A 25,584-nucleotide genomic window follows, 5' to 3' on the forward strand; every position below is an offset into this window, starting at 1 on the left:
GATCCAGAAATGACGATTTCGTATTAGGTCTGAATTCACTTGAAACTGTTTTTGGAAACAATTTCCGCTCTGTGCTATTTCCGTTCATGGTATCTTAGATTTCGAAGATTATATTGTCTATCGCAACTTTGGCACTTGAATTCACAATTTTTTTCCTGTTAGAAGATACGTCATCAACTTTCCCGGGATGTTTCGTCAGCACGTATTGGCGAAGATTTTTTTCTTATAATCATACCCTTGTCCACATTCTTCAAATACAAATTGCTTACAGTTATTCATAGCCAGGGCTTACAGTTATTCATAGCGTCCATATAGGCTAACTAGGCAACCGCCTAGGGCGCCAAGTAGCTGGGGGCGGCGCAGCACGACACATAACAGCTGATATAATATGTTTAACGATTATTGAAACTAGATGAAAATGGATTTTTGTAACAGTTTGGAATGTTTATATTGATATAAGTAATTATTTAAAGTCAACGGTGACCTGTTTATGATTTGTAATAAAAAAACACAAGCCTGCTTACATTTGATTGTTGACAAAATCTTATGCTTACGTGATGTATTTTGAGGCAAGGACAATTTGTTTTGGGTGTCCGGCCGGGGGGAGGGGCATTAAGGTTTTTCGCCTAGGGCGCCAATTTACCTTGCACAGGCCCTGTTCATAGCCTAACATTCACTGTAATAACTGAAAACAAACAAACATGAGGAAACATTTAGTAAAAATCACGCGTACTTATCAAAGAATCAGTGTTTGTGATTGTAGCTTGTTTTATACGCGAGAAAGAAAAAAACACGCGCGTAAAATTAAAAATATTTAGGGCGCTCCCGATCGGCCAACTTCGGAAAAGCTCGGCAGTTGCAGTCAGTAGCATTCCTGTCGCCCAAGGCAGCCGTGGCGAGCCCCGAGCTACCCCGCCCCCCCGCAATGGCAGAGCCCTAATCAATATTCAGTGTTGAGCGATAGACATGAACTGGAGTACCCTGTCTTGGCAAACCCACCCAGGTCTAGAGGCCAGCCCCTGCCCCAGAGGCCCCCGAAGAAACACCATTCGGGGCACAAAAACGGTAAAGGCCGGGCGCAAGGTCAAGTGATGGATCAGCCAGGTACTAAGGCGCCACCCAACCCCACCCCTCCCCCCAGTGATTCCAAGAAAGTCGCGCCTGGGCAACAACAAGCCAGCCCATTGCAGACTGACTCACCAACAGTAATGCCAACTGCTTCACCGCAGCTAAATCCCGCGGAGAAGCCAGCGATGGACGCGAGCGACTTTCTGAAGCTCGTAGGCCAATCGGATGCCATTACACAGGACCCTAACCTTGCACACGTCCTGGAACCAATGTGCATTTTAATGGCTATTTGGTGTAATCCGTCCAAGTCAATAGAGGACAAAATAAAAGCCACCACGGGCTTCGTGACAGCATTAGCGGCCAGCTTTAATGCCGCACACCCTTAATTTAGGTTCTGCCATTAATACTACCCCCGTAGACAGTAGATTAAGTACCATCCTTTACTGGAATGCACGAGGAATTAGAAATAAAATAATCGAATTTACCGATCATTTAATTAAACATAATATTAGAATCGCGGCGATAAACGAAACACACTTAATTCCAACAGATCGTCTAACTATCTTAAATTACACTATTTATAGGCGCGACCGCGATACCAGAAGTGGAGGGGTTGCCCTACTAATCCACAGAAGTATACAACATAGTGAATTTCATTTACCTGAATTTAATAAATTAGAAGCTGTGGCAATTACTTTTAAAGTCAATAAACAACAAATTGTGCTTATTTCGATGTATGCACCACCGGGCAGGTCACTAACTGAAAACGAGCTGGACATCTTATATGGCTCAGCTCCCACATTCCTAGCAGTCGGCGATATTAATGCCAAACATAAAGACTGGAACTGTCGGAGCAATACAGCCAATGGCCTACTGCTGCAAAGACACGAGTCTAACAAAAATTATCAAGTACATGCTCCCTCAGAGCCCACTCACGATAGCGGAGTACTAAGGCACAACCCCGATATTTTAGATTGACGTCGTCTGGCCGACGACCACCCCAGAGCCCGACCTGCACCCGCCAGTATACGCTCCCGCTAACAGAACACACCCCTGGCCATGGCCCACCCGAGTCAGGCGACCCGAACAGCAATCAAAGACAAAGCCGCGGAAACCTGAGTAGACAAGAGAAGAACCGTACCCATTCCTCCTAAAACATTAAATTAGGATTTTAGCGACAATAAAATCTCTTCCAGACACACCCGTTTGGAGTCTAGCGTAATGAGGTCACGCCTGGCGCGAGAGAGGCCGAGCCTCCCTCGGACGCCATGCCAGTTCGGCAGTTCAGCGCAGCTCATGGACCGGGGCGGACCTACGTCCCACGGAGAGGCAACATCCTTTGTCTACATTGAAAGTAACGTCCGGTAAATATAGTCACTAATTAACAAAACCCCCTTTATTACTTAACCTCTCCGTGAGTACCCGGTCCCTTTTTTCGGTCCAGGACCTAATCCGGCCGCATCAATTTAAAGACACCCCGCACCACACTTGGTCAGCGGGGCTGCTCTTCAGTATACGGCACGGGCCGCCTCCCGCAACTTACAGAACTTTATTTAAGGTCACGCGCACGGCGCTGACCACAAACCCGCAAGGGAACTTGGACAAACTTAATTGCGGTGCGTGTTTTACCACAGTGGGCACAACACCCGCGCCGAGACATTTGCATACGGGATTGGCCGTCTCCAATCGTCCACCCCCTTAATTCAGTGTATTTTTGTATCCCGTATTTTGTATTGCTAACTTACGTTACCCGAGTAACGAGTGCCACGTAACTTGTGCGCGCCCCCTTAATTCAGTGTATTTTTGTGTCCCGTACTTTGTATTGCTAACTTACGTTACCCGAGTAACGAGTGCAACGTAACTTGTGCGCACCCCCTTAATTCAGTGTATTTTGTGTCCCGCCTTTGTGTTACGAAATTACGTTACCTGTGTAACCAGTGAGACGTATGAGACGTAACAGCGTCCGAGGCCACGTAACGCGGAACACAAACCATACGGCGCCACGGAATAACGAGTAAACCCCCCCCGGGGACCTCTGTAGAGTGTTGTATTGTGTACGACTCGTTCCTATGAATAAAAGGTACGACACCACCACCTCAACTCCACGCCTCTTATTTAAAATCATCTCACGCAACACCGCCGCCGGCCCTAGTGGGCCACGCAGGGGCACATACATCCACGACCCCCAAACTCACGACTAGAACCGAGCTAGTCTGGCGCCCACCCGGACAATACGTAGCAAGAACCGCCTTTTCCCACTAGGAGCCACACCGGGACTCGAGCCCGAGACCCCGGACGACGGCAAGATATTGCATTAAATAAGAGAGTTCAAACGGGATTCGAACTCAGAGTCTTTCACGAAATGTCGTCTGACCACTTTCCAGTACATCTACTATTCGATGACGTGGACACTGACATCAGTCCTCCGAGAAAAATTAAAGACTACAAGAAAGCCGACTGGAGAGGCTTTCAGACGTATTTAGTCGATAATTTGCCTGCAGCCGATGCTGCCAACTTCAAAACAAAAGATAACATCGAATCAGCAGTCACTGAACTTACAGTTAAAATTCAAACTGCAATTAACTCGTGCATCCCAGAAAAGGTGGTTAGATTTAAGCAAGATGAACTGCCGGTGTATATTAGGGATTTAATTTCTCAGAAAAATAGATTAAGGCGCGAATATACTCGACGTAGGCAGCGCGACATTAAAGCGAGAATTAATGAATTACAGAAAATAATTTCCGATGAAATAACTCTATGGAGGAGCAGCCAATGGGAGACGAAAGTCTCTCAGCTACAGGTGCAAGATGGTAGCACCTGGAGTATGACAAAGCGATTCCTTCATAAGATAGATAAAATACCTCCGCTAAAAACACGCACTGGGTTCGCTTTTACACCGACAGACAAAGCACAAGCCTTCGCGAATACCCTTGAATTAGCCTTTCAACCTAATATCGAACCCTGTGACCCGCAATTTAATGCCAGAATATACAGAGACCTTACAATTAAACTTAATCAGCCTTTAACCTCAAAACCTTACTTAACTCAATCTCAGGAAGTTAAACAGGCTATCAGGCGTATGAAACCACGTAAGGCACCGGGAAACGATGGCATTCAGGCAGTAGTCCTTAAGAAACTGCCCGATGAAATTTTGGAATACCTAGCTCAATTAATAAATGGAATACTTAAACTACAGTATTTTCCATCGCAGTGGAAAGAAGCGAATGTGATAGTTTTTCATAAATCCGGAAAAGATAAGACACTGCCCCAAAATTATAGGCCCATTAGTCTGCTGAGTACATTGTCAAAAGTAGCTGAATGCATAATTCTACAGCGACTAAATACTCACATTAAAGAAAATGACGTACTGCCGGACGAACAATTTGGTTTTCGCAGCGCGCATTCAACAACGCATCAACTGGTCCGTATGACAGAACAAATAATAACTGCGTTCAATCAGAATAGCTATAATCTCGCAGCGTTTTTGGACATAGAAAAAGCCTTTGATAGAGTACTTCATGAAGGCTTAATTTATAAATTATATAAAACTGGCTTCCCCGATTGTTATATTAAATTACTGGCCTCGTATTTAGAAAATAGATCGTTTAGAGTCACGACAGAAGGAGCACAGTCCGATTTAAAAATAATTAAAGCAGGAGTCCCACAAGGCAGCATCTTGGGGCCGGTTTTATTCAATATTTATATCCACGATATGCCTAAGCCCGCACACCTATCAGTTCAGTTTGGCTGCTACGCGGACGATACGGTATTGTTTAGCAGATCTAGTATTCTAGAACTCGCAGCAGACAGATTACAAACCGCGTTAAATTCAATAGAACAGTGGTGCACAAAATGGCGAATTAAGGTAAACCCTACTAAATCAGAAGCTATAGTTTTTACGCGTAAACATCTCCCGCCACTTGAAGATAGACCACGACTAACACTTTTCAATGAGCAAATTCCTCACAAAAATGTGGTTAAATATTTAGGCGTACACATGGATAGGAAACTACTATGGCGCGATCACATAGAGGCGAAAAGAAAAACAGCTTTCACTAGGCTCATGACCCTCTACCCCGTCATGAGCAGACGTTTAGGTAGCTCTGTTAAAAACGGAATAATAATTTATAACGCACTAATAAAACCAATAATCACGTATGCAGCGCCGGTGTGGGCAACAGCAGCGGAATCTCACTTAATCAAGCTACAGAGAATTCAGAATAAGAGTATTCGTATTGCGACAGATGCGCCTGTGTATTGCCCCGTAAGGGCTATGCACAGAGAGCTCAAACTCGAACTTTTAAAACATTATTATTTCCGAACTGCGCAAAAATTCTATGATAAATGTGCCATAAGCAGAAACCCATATATTTCATCACTGGGCGAACAAGATCCAGAGTTGCATGGAAAATATAAAATGCCAAATTCAATCTTGGCTCACAGACCTCCGTAGTGTGCTGTGGCTGGCTGAGCGATCGGCCAATCAGTCTCCCGCGAGTTGAAACTTAAATTATAGACATTAACGAATAATTTGCTTATTCAAAATGGTCCGAAGCACGCAGGTGTAGGTTCGGCTCCCGGGAGTTCACTGCCTGTTGTGTTAGGGCTGACTCCCTATGTACGATGGGCATGGCCCGCCTGGCAGGCTTCACCTCCAGTGCCGGTTGTGTTTCTGAAAGACATGGGATTTTGAATTACAAGCTTGCAACCATGCCAGAATGCGAATAGGTCTTGACTTAATTCACCTGTAACTTTATACACCGACAGTTCCTCTATATATAACTAGTAGTATAGTAGTTGATATTAGAGATTTGTAAATTAGTAATAAGCCCTAGATACTAAGTAATAGTCATCAAAAATATATATTTCTAAAATAATAATAAAAAATCTAAAAAAAAAAATAAAAAATAAAAAATAAAAAATTAAAAAAAATTTATATATATTTTTAGTTCTTATTTTAGTTTTATCTTAAGCACTGCACGTCCATCCCTGAGTTGGGTGTTTGCATATTTCGTAACGAAATGCCTAGTTTGTAAGTCATTTATCTTTTTCTGTTTTAGTTTCTTAGTTTTTTAGGTGCTGACTGGCGGCGGAGTGAGTGGTCAGTGCAACCACTCACCACCAGGGGCGCTTGCGTCCCTGGTCACTAAATCCAGCCCTGGATAAAAAGCAAAGCGGACTACGAGTCCAAGTTCCCAACCCCCGCATGGTAGACTCTTTTCTACTCTGTCCAACACTTCATCCAGACCATCCTCTGTCTCCTGTAAACTCCTACACGTAATGCATGCCAATTTGCATCCCGCATGAATGTGCCCAGGGTTTTCCCTGTGTCTATGCAGGTTTTACCTGGGCCCAACCTATCTCTAGTTATAGTCTAGATTTAAGAGTGAGGGGAGTTAGTCATGGCGCCAATCGCTGCCATGGCTGGCCAATCCCCTCCTAGCACATGATGCATGCGACCCTCTGCTTGCATGGCTAATCCCAGCATGACTAGGCGTATAGGCTTCGGCCTGAGACGCACCTAGGTCCCTCCCTAACCCGGACCCCTCCAAAATACACTTAGTTTTAGTTAGGTTAGGAAAAAAAAAAAAAATCATTCCTGTCGTTAGACTCTTGTGGCTCTGTGTGCGTCCCTGGTGCGTCCACACTAGAATTGGGGCGCGGCCAGCAGGGATGTTAGACAGTGGCTCAACGAACCTGGTACAGATGTCACTAAAAGCTGGTATCTGAAGAAAAAAAACTGGTACACTCCAAGATCTTACACTGACAAAGATCCTGTAGATTTTGTTTCATAGGTTATATATATATATAATGATATTTATATAAACTGCTTTAATACGATATATACTATGGAAACATAAAAGGTTACACAATTGTCAACAAATAAAGTATGATAAGGTTGGTAACCTATTTTTTATTCAATCCGCACGCCATGACGGCAATACGGCATGGCGCTGTGATCAATTTCTACAGAACTAGCTTCTGAAATTATAAGATGGCCATAAAAACTTTAGCACCTAGTATGAATGGTTTCAATTAAATTGGCACTTAAAAATTTCTCTTAAAATGCAGTTTTATTAAACGTATACAGATGGAATTATTAAAACGCAACTATTCGAATTATTCGTCCACGCCTAATGTTAATTGGTAATGCATGGCGCATCGCGTATGGTCGATGTTCAAAGTTGGTATTTCTGCATACCAGCACAATTTATACTTGGTACGTGGTACAAGACCCTGAAAAATGGTATGTGTACCAACAAGTTGGTACGTCTAACATCCCTGGCGGCCAGAAAGAGAGAGAAATGAGAGACAGAGAGAGAGATAGAGAGAGAGAGAGATTGCAAGCATACCGTCGGACGTAGAGGGGGAGGCCGATGACGTCATGAGGAAGTCATACAACCACTCCTCTACCAGGCCGTAGCGCATTCTACATTTAAGTTGCGCGCAGGCGGAGTTGTTTGAGTGCGAATAACGTCATTGGAGTACAATCTCTCGTGATCGTCTTTTGTCTGTAACTACGTTCGTATTTGTCATTGAAGCGTGGATAAAACTTATGTTTACTAGTTGCTTGAACGTGTTAAAAATTTCATACGGTAGTACTATTTTCCTGCTCAACACATGCACAGCAAATTGTACATCTTCAAGCAACAGGTAGGATAATTTATTCAGCTTCCATACCTTTTGTCTCTGAAATCTGCAGATTCAGAGCATACGGGTACCTTTCCCTACCGAAAGATAATATTATGACTGTAAAGTAATTGACGGATTAAAACATTATTTAAGATATTGCAATGTGCTTGACATTTAGAGGTTTTTTTTTGGTTATTACATTTACAGTGCACTAATGATTCGTACTACTGGTCTCGAACCCTGGTTTTGTTATTTTTATGCAGCGTAATTTGCTAGGGCTTATTTATAGTGGAGTGTATATTTTGTTAACTGCCAAAGTTAAGAAACACACACATATATGCATGGCATTCTTTAAAATAAAAAAGGGGGAGGGGGTTGTATAGATAATGTATATTACTTCATTTTATGCTAATGGTGAAACTTGGAACGTGTAAAACTAACATTGTCAGCATTAACATATGTCAGCCCATTGCTTACGTGATAACGTTATAATGTCGTTGCAATTGTTAACACTAAATTGAGTATTGAAATAATATGAACGTTGCTGTCTGATGTAAGTATCAGTGATCGGATTGTTGAGTAGATTTTTTAATTCAGTGGTACGGCTTTTTCCGTGCCCCGTGACTTGCACAACATGTTTGTCAGTATGGTAGCTAGCGCGAAGCTCGTTCGCGTGACGCAACAAGAAAGACACGCTGGTTAAATTTAGCTCTTTGCTTGTCCATTTTTCCGCTAAGGACGAGCTTACGTTCAGTTAGCGTAGGGACTGGTTTAAACTGGGTTGTCGTTTCGGAATCGCACGTCGCTCAAAACTGCAGTACCTTTACGTAGTTGTAAAATTGGTTCGGTTTTTTGAAAAGTGCGTGGTACTGTTAACTGTATCTGTGTCAAAACAACCATCAATTTGTTAAGTAAAATGGGAACTTTTCTTAGTTTATGAACTCATGTGAGTGCAGTTCTATTGCATCTTATATTTCCTTATAAATACAAGATATTTAGGGCAGAAATTTAAAAATTAATTTAACAAGAAAATATTTGGTAAATATGTAGAGTAGCGGTATATGCGAAAAAAAATGCTAAAAATCCGAAAATACTTTTATTCTATGCGCTTTCACTTCCTCTTTTCAAATCAACCGGCGGAGATAAGAAATTCAAAATACTTTAGGAGATATCAAATTTTTTAATTTTGCAATACAACACCTGTACAACCATTAGACCGAGGCCATTTTTGTTATTTTGCCGTGTGTTCGTGAATGCGTAATAAATAAAATGGTCGATTAGGTCAGGTCAGTTACATTATTAATACTTTCAAACTAAGTGGACATAAAAAATGTGAATTAATTTTAATGGCTGTTTAGTTTTAAAATATTTATAATGTAACTGACCTGACCAAACAAACCGGGACAAAGGATGTACAGTAGGAACTAAAATGGTCGATTAGGTCAGGTCAGTTACATTATGAATACTTTCAAACTAAGCGTACATTAAAAATAATATGATTTAATTTTAATGGTTCTTTAGTTTTAAAGTATTTATAATGTAACTGACCTGACCTAACAAACCCGGACAAATGATGAACATTAACAACTCACGTAAAAAAAATTTTTGTTACTTATTACTTGCGCAACAATATCCAAGTAAAAAATAAGACTTTAAAATTTGAAACGTTAAAAACCCATCTAAGTTGGAGGCGGGTACATTTCCTTTGCCATTAGAAGAAAATGATGTAGTCGTTCACCTACGTTGTGATACCTCCGACGGAACATTAATAAATAAATAATCACATATTGGTTCATTTGAATACTGACCAATCACGGAACTGTCACGTGACAAAATTGTTCAATAAGAAACATAATAGATACTCGTAAACCAGAAACAATGGTGATCGCCGCATGAATACAGATATTGTGATGAAAATTAAAAAATTCGATATCTCCTAAAGTATTTGGAATTTCTTATCTCCGCCGGTTGATTTGAAAAGAGGAAGTGTAAGAGCATAGAATAAAAGTATTTTCGGAATTTTAGCATTTTTTTCGCATATACCGCGACTCTACATATTTACCAAATATTTTATTATTTTTGGATGAACACCTATTTACCTTATCGAAGACTATTTAAGTATTAAAATTTCAATTGTTTGTAACAGGTGACCAGCACAAACTTAGGATGGTAGTTGTATTAAGAAAGCCGACCTCAGCATAGTCGGATACACACCGGCCTACGGTGCAAGGGGTTCTGGATTTGAGTCCGGGGTAAGGCATGGGTGTAAATTTGACTGCAGATATTTGATTGATAAAGATATTAGAAAAAGATAGCAGTTGGCGCAAGCTGTAGGCCACATAGCACATAAATAATGTATCGAGGAAAAAAATACTTAAAAGTAGTATCAAATCTTCGACAAAGTGATATTTTTCAGCAGAAATAAATCACACAATTTAAAGACAACACAAGTGTTAGCTAATCTTCACAGTATGAAAGTTAATGAATAAATACAATTATTTTAAAATTAGATTTGGCTAGGTACCATCAAAGTGTGTATAATCTGTGGAGTGAAAACCTAACCAAACCACATTATTTCATGACAGCTCTTAAAGCTGTCATTTCCAACATTTATTTGTTGATTTTCATGACATTAGTTTTGTTCCTGCAAATATTTTACTATATAAGCTTTGCAGCTTAGGTTTGTTGCAAATTGTGTTACCACGTATAGCATATTGTACCTGGTATAATATGTACAATTCATGATAAATCACTTTGTGTTACTCTCACTCTTGGAAGTTTAATTTCTGTTTTACCCCTGGTAAGGAAATGCATATATTATAGCTTTTGCTGTCACATTTTTAACATTTCCTATTTTGTAAAATCTAATTTAGCAAAAAAATAAATAAATACAATATGGCAAGTGAAGTAATGCCTTACAATGTCACAAAAAAAATCTTATATTTCAAAACCAACATAAAAAAATCTTGAACTTATAACTAGTAATTTAGTGTACTAATACATAGTATAGGTTATAAAATAATATGTTCTGTTGTAACACAGTTAAAAGCAATATACCCTTATCAAATTCCCCGTTGCACGTCGACAGCTTTCCCCCACTGCTGCATGATAGGAGGGAAGCAAGCCAAAACATTATGCTCAAGTCTTTCTTACAATAGCAGCAATTAAATGACTCAGGAATTCGTTGGCCACTTTATCACATCCCAGTATTTAAAAACACACATTTCAAAGAGTATTATGCTTCTCATAGCTTTGTGATTACTTCTTTTTATTTTATTATTTTAATGTTTAATTTGGTGGTGACATGTAATTACAAATTAATGTTTCAATTTGTTTTCCAACCTACAAATACTGACTAAATGTCTTTCATGTATGAATCAGTTTAAAAGCACTTGCAAAGGCATAGTTAAAAAATATGTAATTAACCCAATCTCACTTGTGAAATAAGTTAATTTAATTACCCTGAGAAGTGAAGTGCTTTAGAACCCATTATACACATATTTTACGCTTTTGTAGCACCGTTCGAATACCCGCCTATTCCAAATTGGAAAGACAGTTTTCCTCACTGTCTGTGTTACGTGCAGTGTTCGTACTACAAATGTTGGGACTGTTAAATTATAAAAATCATTTTTCGGTCTTTTTCAGGTGTTTTCCTAAGAAAACACTTTTTTTTGTTTAGCGCCATATAATTGTAAAGATGGCCAAAATTATGATTTACCCCCTTCTCAATAAAATCGGGAGAATGGGAGTTAATATCTAGATAGGTACTAATAACTTAGTAGAGGAGACAATAGAACCAGACAAAGTTATTAAAAGTTATACTTTAATATTTGATAAGTATTAAAATATAGTCCAAAATTTACTTGAAGTCATTTCATCCAGTGCATCTTTAACCTTCCAGCGCATGGTCCCCCTCCCCTCCTCTATGGCTTCATTTTTGACCTCGCCCACCGAGGAAGAAGTCATGTTGGTGAACTTATGGATTTGCATTTAAGTTTAGGAATTTAGATGCGTTTGTACCTATAGTAAATAATTTTCTTGAAATATAAAGCATTCTTTTTGTAAACAAAAAAATTTACTCAATATTAAAAAAATTCCTTAATGAAACTTACCAAGTTATAGCAACAAGAAATTTTCAGTAATAAATTTTGCAAAGTGGTGAGCATTCAGTGAAGTGTGAAAAAGCTGAATTCATATCTATTTTACAAGTACCATAGCATTTACTGTCAACTGGGGTGACTTTGTTAATTTTGGGCAACATTGATAATGAGGAAATATTTTGTTGTCTGGTTTTTTCCTTCAAAACCATGAAGTTGTAATCAAATTTGGAATTTACAGTTGGAAAAAGTGAGTTTTAAAGCTACTGTATTGTCTAACTGCATGGTGGTTGGAATCTTTGTTAATCTTGTCAGCATTAGTATTTATAATAACTAATCATTTGCTTTTTTTTTATATGTAAATAAATTGTAAGGTATGTATTATATAAATGTATACATTTTATTCAGCTTTTTAATGACAACGGCTTCACTGCATTTTGAACAAAATGAGTAAACAAAACATAAGCTTAAAATGTATAAAACTTTTGTAGATCCTATTTTGTGTTGGGGGTTTGATAGTTTTCTTGGGGTGACATTGATATTTAATATTTGTATGCCAAGAGTAGCTACATAACATCAGAATAAAATTATCTTGCTGTTATAAGTTTTCCAGCGAAATTAAAACATTTCAAGCCAGGTTCAACAGGACTAGTCATGGCTGGATGGAAGCAAAATGTTTCACTGACTGGTTTGAATCCATTTTCCTTCCACACGTGAAACATCTTGAGGGCCGAAAAGTGCTTATTGGCGATAATTTGGCATCCCACTACACTGAGGAGGTGTTACGTCTCTGTGAAGTTAACATTACGTTCACGTGCTTGCCGCCGAATTCTACGCATATCTGCCAGCCACTTGATGTGTGCTTCTTCAGGCCTATGAAAATAGCTTGGAGAGCAGTCCTTACAGAATGGAAAATGCAGTATCCACGTGAATCCACTCTACGTAAAGAAGTGTTTACCTCTTTGGAAAATGGAAAATGGACAAGACAAAGTCCAAGGGAAATGCAAAACGTGAAATTGGCGCTGTGGCTTGTAATATTGCAAGCGGTTTTGAAGCCACTGGTATTGTCCCGCTAAATCGAGATAGAGTGCTGTCTAAAATTCCTCACAAGAGTATAGTTGACGAAGGTGCAACTAAGATTCTCTTGTAGAATTTTTGGAAAAGAAACGTTTTACGGGCACAAACTAAAGTATGAACACATGTACTAAAAAGAGGAAACTTGTTGTAGAGCCAGGAAAGAGTGTTTCTGCACCTGTAAATGATACAGATTCTTCTATGAGTGAAGAGGAAGTAAATTTAATGATGATTCTGATAACAAACATCATGAAATTGAGATACATGCAGTAGAAGGTACCCTGCCTGAATATGCAGATCCTTGTGAAGATAATCTGCAACCAGGAGCATATGTTCTCGTAAAGTTCCTGTCTGGAAAAAGGAAAACGGTTCACTTCAAATATGTATGCATAGTCCAGTCAGTGCTGCGTACTGGTACCGGTAACAGTAAAGAATATGAAGTTTTGGCATTAAAGGGAATGGATACTAATAAAATGGTTTTCAGTCCTCGAAATAATGATCTGTCAGTAGTAGACACGAGACATCATTGCAGTGCTTCCAGAGCCACGCCTCATTCCGTCAGGTGATAGACTAAGATATCACTTCAATTTTACACTGGATGTAAAATAAATTTAGGTGGGGAGACTTTCAAAGGTTCTTGCTACAGTGGGGCTTTAGACTTCAGTTGGTTATTGGCCGTCGTAGTGAATGGGGGCTGTGTCTATGTGCGTGTGTTGCTTTGTGACATGTTTGTAAAATGTGTTCTTCGTGGTTTAAAATTACCACTCACTATACAAGAATGTGTTTCAGTTTACTTGTAATTAATATCATAACATCAGAATATAAGGACCAAGGTTTGGGTGTAGGTATCGGACGAGTGTGTTCCGGGTGCATCATACAGTTTTCAGAATGATGACATGACAATAGTAGACATGAGTGATATTACTGCAGTGCTTCCAGTATTACTGCAGTGCTTCCAGAGACACACCTATAGCTACTACAGATGATAGGCTATGCTATGACTTCAATTTTATAGTGTTATATGGAACAAATTGCTAACTTTTAAAAAGTGTGATTCAGCCTGTGCTAAATACTTATCATTAAGTTATAACCTTGATTTCATTTGTAATTAATCTAAATATCTAAATCTAATATATATATATATATATATATATAAAATGCTTTGTTAGTACGTAAATACACAGTTTTCTCAATCACCACCAACCCCAATCAACTTCCCGTTGGGGTGGTAAATACCCCTTGGTCTCCAGGTGGTAGTAAGGGAGTTTGGTCACGGTGGGTGGTTGTGGGTGGCGAAAATATTAAAACAGAATATATTTATGTCCTTTTATAACGCATGAGGACTTCTGAAAAGATCTCAAAATTTCTTGAATGGTTTAGAAAGTTCCAAAATGTGTAAAACGGTTATAATTGATCTGGGATGTTCTAGAAAGTTCTAGAATTATCTGGAACGATCTAGAAAATTCTAGAATGCGTGCAAACTATTATAATCAATATAGAATGTTTGAGAAAGTTCTACGAATTTCTGGCTTCATCTAGAAAGTTCCAAAATGTCCAAAACTGTTATTAAGTTAGAATGTTCTAGAAATTTCCCGAATGATCTGGAAAGTTCCAAAATGAGTGCAAATTATTATGATCAATTTAGAATGTTTGAGAAAATTCTAGAAAATTCTAAAATGAGTGCAATTTATTATAAGCTATTTCAAATGTTCGAGAAAGTTCTAAATTTTTTTGTATTGATCTGGAAAGTTCCAAAATGTGTACGAGTGTTATTATTGATCTAAAAGAATTAAATCAAAGTGATTTACATCTAAATATTCTAGAGGGATCTGGTACTGGAAATTTTGGTGTCTGATGAAAACGTATCCTTATATATTTTTTATACCATTAAACATGCGATGTATCTTAATCCGAGTAATGCCGGGTTTCACTGCTATAATCTATAAAAACTTAGTGTAAGGACCAAGATTTTGGTGTTGTGAGAGTCAAGGTTATTCACTATCAGTCATATTTGAATACCAGTAATTTATTTTGTGCATTTAAAACGTAAAGTATTTCCAAAATGTATATAAATTTCTACCATCATAAAGTTAGGTATCCATGTCACCCCTTATAAAAAGGAAATAAAAAAAAAATTTCCAACAGAACCTGTTGACAGAATTTTCTCATTGGGTGGCATTGATAATGTGAGCAAGTAAGTCACTTTAAAGCTTTTTCCTACAGAGTATCAGTCACCCCATACAAGGGTGTGACTTTGATAGGCAGTTATTTTTTTTTTCTAGTAAAACTATAAACTGCAAATTTTGTAAACTATTATAAATGTGTTTATTAATAAGAAGTACTTCACTATAAAATAAAACAGCTCAAACAAAAAATAATTAATTACAATTTTTGAGCATAAAATTTTTTTTTCGTATCAGTCACCGCAGTTGACGGTATCATCTTTGTGTTAAATGTTTGGCATTTCATTTCTTTGCTTGCTGTTTCCTTTCAAATTCTTTACTTTTTTGGTAGGAATAATAGATTTTTTAGGATTTTGGGAAAGGGTTTTTTCTCTCCCCCACCCCTTTTTGTCCCATCTACCCCTTCCTGCTACTTCCATGTGTATGTCCTTGCATTTGGCATTATATATTAGTTTTATGTTTGTTGGTGTTTGTAAAAAAATTTATCATTTTGAGCTGGGTTTCATATTCCAAGTTGGTCATTCAATTTTCTTTTTCTTGTCTTTACTATTAAGGGAAATTTTTGTAAATGTTTTTCAAACATATCTTGCATTTTTTTGTCAAGTCAAAAATTTCCTCTACATATATTGAAGAAAATTATTTTCAAACTGTAAAAGTTCATGCAAGTGATCATAATTGTGGACATTTGTATGACTTATTACCACTATTTAATCAGTTTTTTGTAAAAATCTGTCAAAAAAATTTTAGATGAAAAATAATGTGCTAGAGCACTTTGTGATTTGTTCGTAGGAAAAGTCTTCAAATAATAGATAATAGTAATGACAGGGAGATGATATAACTAATATGCCTTGTGGAACCAAGTCTTAAAATTCCAGAACTTTTAAAAGAACTGGGTTTTAAAACTTGGTCCTGTAAGTAGTTTTTCCATAGTTTCCCTAAATCAATTCAGGCAAATGCAGGGATGCTTCCTAACTGTAGGCCATGACTGATTCTTTCCTTTAATTTACCAGCATTTCGTCATGGAGTCTGTCTCCAATGACCTCATCTCATGTTAATCCCAATAAGAAAGATTTTTTGCACAAATAAAAGGTTGCAATTTTCAAAATGCAATGTGGAGAAAAACCCAACAGTGGGATTTACATAAGTTTGATGCCTGAAGGATATGTTCTCCATTTTAATTTTTAAAGTATTGGAGGTGTTTTGAATGTAGTTTTACCTGCCTTAACAAAATCTATTTTTGTGTTTTTCAGAGTTTTCCCAACATTGTTGTAGTGCACATGGAGTTCTTGCTGAATAGTGGAGAGTACTGTGAAGCTCAGCACAAATAAAGTGCACAGGATAGCCTGCAAACTACAAACATCTCTGCCTGCAGTGTGGTTACGTGCTCGTCAGAAGTACCAGCTGTGGCATTGAGGCCTAGAAAGAAGTGAACTTTCTTGAATGGGTTGAAAAACTGTAAACATATTTGGAAAATTTTGCTGGAGCACTCTGGGAAATATAGTTGTTTTGAGAAAGTGGAAGGGGGGAAATTGTGAATGGCATAGATTAATTTACTAGTGCTTAGCATAAAATTGTACGTAAAAGTTACAGATTGCTTGAAGGGAAATAAGATAGTTATCTTAAAGTATTACCAAGAACTATTTAGAATTGTTAAAATCTATCTTTTAATATTTTAAATAATTTATCGAAGTGATAATTTCTAAGTCAATAAAACACCGTTTATTTCCTTTAAATTTATTTGAAGAGTGATATTTAATTGTTGGTTTGTGTAAAAAAATAAATCTAGGAAAATAATTTTACAAAATTACTCTTGTGTTTTTTTAAATAGATAATTTTATCCATAGGAACACGTAATTGGTTTTAAAAAATTGCTCAAATAGTATTTTAAATCATTAACAGGGAATCCTTGGGCAGCTGTACAAATTGGTTTAGTATTAATAATTTTTTTACTGCAAAATGTCTTTCGGAGGAAGCAACGTGCGTTTGAAGGACATAAGGCCTGCACCATGTGAAATAGAATTTAAGAATACGAAGTTCCTCATCACGGATCGTCCGACCGACCAGAACATCCACAACTATATTCAGGTGAGTGCACCAGCACATACTACATTATGTACCTACTGATGGTGCGAGGTGGCACACAGGGGAAGCTGTGTTCAGTTAAAAAACATAAGCGAGCACACAGCAGGCCAAACACACGACTTTGCAAACGACCTGTATGAAATTGATTCACAATTTTAATCTTACTGTTAATTTCAGCCAATGAAGTGTTGCAATGTATTGTTAGTGTTAGTAAATACGTAACTATATCAACTACCAAATGATTATCCCACTACATCTGACCAGCAATTTGTGAACATAGTTTTTCAACATATAATTTCATTTGCGTTATGTACAATTTTTAGTTTACCATCCTACCCACGAAACATTAAAAAAATTGTTATTTACATTATTTGCTAAGTGATCTTTTATTAGTAATTTAATTGCAATAATTTGGTTTTAAAGCAGGAATTAACAGCACCTGAACATTGTAATATCTTGAACATTTTTTGCCACAATATAATTGATAATTTTAAACAGTTCAAGTCCCGCCAAAATTGCATTCTACTCTACTCTCATTGGCTGTTGCGCAGTGTGTCCGTAGCAGAAATATAATCATTTCCCTTCTATGCCACGATTCTATGCACTATTGTGAATCAATAGGCGGTCAAATCTTGTGCAAACGACCTACTGTTACTGTTATTTTTTCAATTGTGCACCCAGCTTTAGATGCTGGACTCATGTTACAGAGGACCCGGGTTTGAATCCTGGTGCTGCCATACTGTTTTTTTGTTTTTCATGTCTTCGCGGAATCTAAGAAAATGCTGGTGTGGGTTCCTTACTGTACTGTAGGCCATAACCAACTCCTTTCCCAATGTCATTGTTTTGTGTCGGGTGTTACTGTCTCTTAATGACCGTGCTGTTGATAAGACATCATGAGGAAAAAACATACCTTCTTGCTGAGGACATTATCAGCCCTGTCTACCTGTGCATATGTAAGGTGTGCAGAGCTTCAGAAGACTGTTAAAAGTCAGAATGGGCTCTTTTTTCAAAAAGCATTTAAGAATATGCTGAGGGTGGATTCGTAGTTCTGTTTCTGTATTTTGTTTGAAACTGTGTTTTTATAACAGTGGATAAAGCTAATACTGCTGAGTACAGATTCTTGAACCCTTTCAAGGGACTTGCATTGCTATTGTATCTTCCTTTCTCGACTATATAATGTTATGGTTAACGTTCAAATATCGTAGTTGCCATATGCACGACGAGAAGACTGCGCTTGCAGGAGACATCATGCTAGAAGCACCAGCGAGTGTAGCGGTTATCTTTCTGACTCGCTTACACTGATACACCCCTGATGAGGTGGGCCCCTTAATACTGGAGAGATCAGATTTTGTGTCATAGCAATTTGTATAGTTGGAATATCAAAAATTGGTTTTCACCGAGCAGAGATCACACCTTGAGGGATTTTCAAGACCACAGCATAGTCTATCGACAGTATTATTACAGTTATCATTCCCAAAAAAATGAATGAAATTAAAAGTCAATGATTGACATCACAGAGGAAACTCTTTGTAGCAGGCAGTCACTATTAACCTTAGGCATTAAATACATTTTTATTTACTATACTTAATTTTTAAAACTATACAAAATAAAATAGTTTTGGTCTAAAAAATGTTTTGAAAACAAGCTGGTGACTTTTGACATTAGGCCTCATTTTTTAACTTTAATTTATGTGCATTTCTAGTTACAAATCTTAATGATGATAGTTTTGGAATTGTAAATGTTCCTAACTGGAAGCTACAACAATAAATAAAGAATGTTAGTGTAAATACTTAATAATTTTTTTATACAATATTAGGCCAAATTTTATTTCAGTTAATTTTTATTTCTGTAAAAAAATTCATAATTTATCTATTTCTTTTATTACAGTGTTTGTTGGGTCGTGTTGGTGGTGGTGGTGATAACACTGTGCTGTGTCGTAAAACATTGCTTGCTAATGGTGGAGTCTATTTAAGGCTAAAATTTATAATATGTAATTATATTATTGTGTTTGTTAAATGTAGATAGTTGGTTTTAAGTTTCTTTTGTCATATTGCAAAATAATGACAAACAAATCATCGTTAAAAAGCAGCATTGTATCTTTTCCTCCATTTTAAAATTTAATATTGAATAAATACAGTAATATAGTGTTTACACCATAATGATCGAAAAAAATTAAGATGTGCACTGAATGACTTTCTTTGGTGTTAGTTAATAATTATTAATATATATATATATATATACACACACACACACACACCTATATATATTAATACAGGATGTGTATATAATACACTAGACCTCTTATGCATCATTGGAAAGTGTTGTGTTCCCAGCAAAAAGCAGCAAGCCAACCTATGTTTTTAGTCTGTGCCTAAGCAGGTTGAAAAAGCGTTCTTTCATGCGCTTGTCCTTCCATTGGTGTTAGAGCTATTTATAACTCAAAGTTCAGTCTTTAATTCGTCTGAGAGGTGTAAAAGAGTTGGTCATAGCGATAGAATGGCTTTCTCTCTAAAGTTAATTTTGCCAACTTTTGCAATAGCGCAACTTTCATGTTCTCTTTCGCATGCAATCTCATTCCTTACAATTGGGACGAAGTACTTTCAGCTTGGAAAGCAAATTAAGTTCAAATTGTATCAGTCATCGAGGCAAAGATTTGCAGTCTTTACTGCATATAAGTTTGATGCTCAAGAGAGGAGAGTTTTATGGTGGGGAGGGCGAGGGGAATAACAAATGAAGTAGTCTGGCAACTGTACAACTCTTTGCAGATTTTTTGTCACCATGTTGGTTATAATTGTGAACCCATTTTTGTACTTTGTTTAATTTTATTGTTCAAGTGAATTAGTGAATTTTTTGTTTTATCACTTGATGGATTATTGAAGTATAAAGCAAATGGCAGCCCTGCACTATTTTTTTTAATCACTAGTGCTAGAAATTTAATTTAATATTGTTTCTTTTTTGTTATTTAAATTAATTATTTTTATATTTAAATTTTAAATTTTGATTGATTGTAGGAATTGAAGAAACACAATGTTAAGGATGTAGTGAGGGTTTGTGAGCCAAGTTACAACACAGACAAACTAAAGAAGGAAGGTATCAACGTTTATGATTTGGAATTTGATGACGGCAGCCCTCCCCCAGATGAGGTACGTATTGGCTCAAACCAAGTAAAACCTTTAACTATCTGAATTTATGTGTGATTAAAAAGTTACTTATTTGTTACATGTGACCATACCTTAGCAATAGTGTATCCATACGGGAAAGGGGGACTGAAGGCATATTGTGTTTCTGACCCCAACTTGACCAGATAATTAAAAAAAAAGCACAGACTGTTTCTCAGTACACCCCCTATTTATTTTTCATTCTCTTTATTGAGTTTTTGTGTTTGTCACTGTAATTAATTTAGCTATAATATTCTCATAACAGCCAAAGCTATTTACCTTTGTGCTAATCAGTATGGAAAGCCGGTTTTAGGATGATTACTAAAGTTTTCTTATTTTGATTTTGTGTGTTAATTGACAGCTGAAATATTTTACAATGTACAGTGAAATGTATGAAACAAATTTTCAATATTTCTTAAACAGATCTCATGTACTGATAAAAATATGATATTTATAATTAGAACTTTATATAAAACAGAAAAAAAAAAGCATTACTAAGTGGAGTGCTGTTATTTATGTTATGTAAATATTTAATAATTGATATATTTTTTTATTTTATTTTGGAAACCTACATGACTTTGCATTCTCAAATCACTTGGGTGATGATGTCTGTAATTTGTATATGAAAAATTGATACATTTTTCAAAGTTGATGCTCTCTAAAAAGTGTGTGGGATAAGGAAATACATTTTTTTTTCCCCAAAGGGTGAACTGTATTGTTTGGTTTAGTCACAAATGTTTAATAAACTTTTTATTTTCCAGGTGATAAATAAGTGGTTTGAGCTTCTGAGGAAAAGGTTTCACGAAGCACCTGGTTCGTGCATTGCTGTTCATTGCGTTGCGGGACTCGGACGGGCTCCAGTAATGGTTGCGTTAGCCCTCATTGAACAAGGCATGAAGTACGAGGATGCTGTAGTCTTCATTAGAGAGTGCGTATGTTAGTCCTGTAGTTATGAACACTTGGTCATGACCTGTGTCTGCATACTGCATTCCCCCTGGTTCCTTAATGGTGTTCATTTCTGGTTTGAAATTGTAGTTTGCTGCATGTTTTCTTGTGACTTTACACTGTGTAAAGTATTTCTCTCTTGGTGGCCGCACTAATGGAATCATTTATGCTCGAAAAAAATATTTCGGTACTGTTGAATCCTGTCATAACATTTCTAAAGGAACCCCAATGTCTTTACTTTCGAACAATGGAAAATAAGATTTTGTGAATAAACTGAAGCCAGAAGCTTTCAGAGTTAGTTTATATCAATCCATCCAGGATGTTCTAGTAGCAAGTCATGTGGATAATTATTCATAACACATCATGCATTTAATATAGAGCTGGGAATTGCATTAACCGGTTAAATAATCTTTCTTGTTAATAGAAAAAGGGAAATTTGTGTTTCTTTATCTTTATTGGAATTAAAATAAATCTTCTAAATTAATAACATTATTATTTTGTAACTCTGAAATGGTGTTAGCGTCTACGTAGTAAGGAAGTGTTATGCCAAAAAACCTTATGAAAATGTGCGGCCTGCATGTTGTTTTGAAAAGTTTATTTTAATGTATTTTGATAGTACAGTAGAACCCGTTTATAGTGAACCCGCCTATAATGAATTCCCGTTTATTGTGAATTTCCGTCTTAGTCCCGGCAAAATGATGTGAGGTTATGTATTAATTTATTGGATATAGCGCACAACTTTTGTCAATGTTGATAAATTTTTCCGTGTACCACGAAAAAATTTTGCCGACATAATGCACATTTATCTCCAATATTTTCATATAATTACAAGTTTTTTCACAAAACGTCTGTTCTGGATCACATTGAAGTTTTTCTCCGCAATACGCTACTCGATTGTCCACTGTTCATATTATAAATAAGTCGTATTCGAGTGGCCTCGGTAGGCTACGTGTAGCCAAAAAATGATGATCAGTTTGGTGAAAATAAAAAATAGTTTTCCCTGCATAGTTAAAGAATGGGCGAAAGCGTGTACATTTAATATGTTATCAAAATTAAACATTAATTACCGCCACACAAATACGTGTGTACATTATAGCAGCAAATTTAATATTTTTACGTCTCATTTTTATCGTTCACGTTTCGGACATTTTGATTGAGTAAAGTTCGTAAGACTACCACTAGATAGAACTCTGTGGACTAAATGTTTCCATAGAAAGTGAGAAAATTTCGTTCCAGCTTTAGTAACTGCGATACTAAATGATACGTAGTGATCTTTGATGCGTCAGACTCGTTATTTTTCGTTTATTTACTTTTGACGGTAAAAAGAATTTCGTGTTATTAAGCTGCAAATGTGCTTAAATAAGAAATACGTACATAAAAAAGGGCGAAAAACGCGGTAAAAAACGTAAGGCATTATCTGCATTATCTGTGCGAGATAAACTGGACAGTATTGAAAAGATAGCACTGTCCCGGAAAAGATAGCACTGTCCCGCACTGGTTAAAAACAAAGGAACTGGGAATTGCAACATCCACATTAAGTACATTATTAAACAAGCTGAACAATCTTCTTTCTCAAGCTGCGAATACGTCACAGAGTATTAAACGCCTGAAAAAAGGAAAATATGCCGATATCGAAGAACCATTAATAGAAAGTTTGTACATGTGTAGTGCATTAAAAATAATATCTGCATTTGCTCATAAAACTGTTGCTTTGAGTATTTTCATTCGTTCTTTTCTTGGCTTAGGCCTATGTGTAATTAAGATTTTGCTTTTGAGTATTTATTGCCAATATAAAAGTTTTCCCAGATATAAAGTTTCCCCTCTATAGTGAACATATAAACTACTCCCTTCAGATTCATTATAACAGGGTTCTACTGTATTTAGACATAAAATTAATACTGTAATTTTATTTTAACGGAAAAAGTCTTGATTAAAATAGTAAACAAGCACACTTCCATATATGAAAATTGTTTATTTTAATCAATGTATTTTGATAGTATTTAGACATAAAATTAATACTGAAGTTTTATTTTAACGGAAAAATGTCTTGATTAAAATAGTAAACAAGCACACTTCCGTAGATGAAAATGAATTATTTTGATTTACACACATTCTTAGGGCAAAAACAAATTTAGCTAGCACTGTTTTGATTAGCACTCTGGTCTATTTTTCTGGAACGAATAAGGGCAATACTTCGAGGGGCAGGTGCATTAAAGAAGTGTTGTTATAAAATTCACAAAACGATGGTAAGAAATGATAGTTTTAAGTGGTAAGGAAAAATTGTGTTTGTATCGATTTCATAATGGTGAATGAAACATTGGATTTGAATTTGTAAGAATGCAGGTTGAAATCCATGCAGCCATCCTGCCTGCGTTTTCCACAGTTTCCTGAAATCACTCCTTTTGAATGCTGGGATGGTTCCTTACGATAGGTCATGGCAGATTCCTTCCCCAGTTTCACAGCGTTGTTTGTTATGTCAGTCCATGGCTAGTGACTGGTTTCACTGCGTTGTGTTTGTTATGTCAGTCCATGACTAGTGACTGGAGTACGGATGGGGGTTAGTAAATGTTCCAGCACTACTTTATTTAGCTTTACCTGAGCCCGTAACTTTGTTCAAGGAACGAAATAATTCACGCAGGTTATTAAGGTAGAAAAGATGGACAGTTATTGTTTACTAATATGTGAACTAAAGTTGAAGTTACATTGAAGTTTCCCTAGGAACTACATTTATTTAATTTTATGTTAAGGAGCCTTTCAGTTTGAAAGTGGTTTTGCTCTCATAACAATCCAGACCTCCGGCTAGTTCAAAATTTATCTAGAATGCACATACATAAAAACTTGTAAAGTTTGATTGATTGTTGAAAAATAAATATTTACGTTCTAAAATAAATTTTTAACGTTGATGATTGATTACTGAAATAATGTGTCTCGTACACAAACTGAATTTTACTGCTTTTTATTAACCCTTCATTAAAATCCACAATTCACAATGGCCACCATCTTGTTTCTTAATTCTTCCTTAAGCCTTGATTTAATTTTCATTGTATGTATTACTGTTTTTATTTGTGAATGTTTGTAGTAAGCATTATTTTTAACTGTCAAATAAAATATTCAAAGCTTTGCGAGAATAAATTGTTAAATAACTTTTGCAATTGATATTATTAGTGTTATAGAGTCTTTTTTAACCTACTTATTTACAATGCTTTTAACTGTTATGCAATGTGTTGCAAGTGATTATAATTTTCTTTTCAGGAAACGTCGAGGCGCCATTAATGCTAAACAACTGGCTTATCTAGAAAAATACCGTCCGAAGTCACGTCTGAAGGTCAAGAATGGAAAAAAAAATTCCTGTACGTTACAATGATGATATTAGTTAGGTGTTTAGTTATTAAAGTTTTCTTTGCCTTCAATTATTTGTTATTTTGAAACAATTTTATGTAGAGTATGGAAGAAAGCAATTAAATGGCAGAATTTATTTGGGGGGAATTTGTAAAAAGATTTTAAATTTGTGGTTCAGATTTTCAAAATATGTTTTTACAAAAAAAAAAAATTGGTTGGCTGTTTTTTTTTATTCATGTATAATTTACATTCATGTTTGTCATTAGGTGGCATGTCATGAATGTACTGTTGTACTTTATTTTACATGCATAAGTATGTTTATGTTAACTTGATGCATTGTACAAAATTGTTGGTTTTTATATTCAAGAATATAAACTGTTTTGAATGTGTGTGGGGTTATCTTCATAGCCAATTTTACCTTGTTGTCATTTTTTATTTAAAATATTTGTTAAAAAATATGTTGTGCAATGCTAATAGGATTTGCTTACAAGAAATTGCGCATTGGTTACAATACATACTACACTCATAAATGGGACTTATGATACCAGCACATTAATTCATAAGTTTTTAACAACTTATTGTAATGTGTTAATCAGAGGAATGTTTTGATTAGGTGAAAATAACCATAGAAAAATTAGGTATGTAAAAAAAACTTAAAAAATATTTTGAAGGCTATGGAAGTACTTTGATACATCAGTCTGACTTGCAGAGTGGCTGTCGGTCAAGCCAGGTTCCTACAAATATTTAGTTATGCACATCTCTCAATCGACCCTTGTCTGTTGAGCTCTTACGCTACGTCAAATACACTAGATACTAATACTGGGCAGCTCCAGGGTTGTGTTGAAACCTGGCGATCTCACGTCAGTCTCATAGATAGCAGACGGTATGCCCAGTATGAACCATGGAGGTATTAGTCTTCTTACCTCTATGGTATGAACAATGTATCTGTTTAAGATATATAGTATGTTCGTAAAAGAATGTCCCGGTTATAAAATTTAATAGTAT

At 36.4% G+C, this 25,584-nt stretch overlaps 1 protein-coding gene across 2 annotated transcripts; it reads left to right on the top strand.

Annotated features, from left to right (window-relative positions):
• Nucleotides 1–7,475: 7,475 nt before the first annotated feature.
• LOC134528108 (PRL-1 phosphatase-like) lies at nucleotides 7,476–24,968 on the top strand. Of its 2 annotated transcripts, none has more exons than XM_063361383.1 (5): nucleotides 7,476–7,722; nucleotides 16,306–17,140; nucleotides 20,149–20,280; nucleotides 21,057–21,223; nucleotides 24,493–24,968. In XM_063361383.1, exons 2-5 carry the CDS (start codon nucleotides 17,012–17,014, stop codon nucleotides 24,602–24,604), a joined length of 540 nt encoding a protein of 179 aa, XP_063217453.1. In that variant the 5' UTR covers nucleotides 7,476–7,722; nucleotides 16,306–17,011; the 3' UTR covers nucleotides 24,605–24,968. The 2 variants fall into 2 exon arrangements, with proteins under 2 accessions (XP_063217453.1, XP_063217454.1); XM_063361384.1 differs by lacking the exon at nucleotides 7,476–7,722 and adding an exon at nucleotides 8,260–8,647.
• The last annotated feature ends 616 nt before the right edge of the window (nucleotides 24,969–25,584 follow it).

Source organism: Bacillus rossius, chromosome 1 (genome assembly GCF_032445375.1).
Source record: "Bacillus rossius redtenbacheri isolate Brsri chromosome 1, Brsri_v3, whole genome shotgun sequence".
Taxonomy (NCBI): Eukaryota; Metazoa; Arthropoda; class Insecta; order Phasmatodea; family Bacillidae; genus Bacillus; species Bacillus rossius.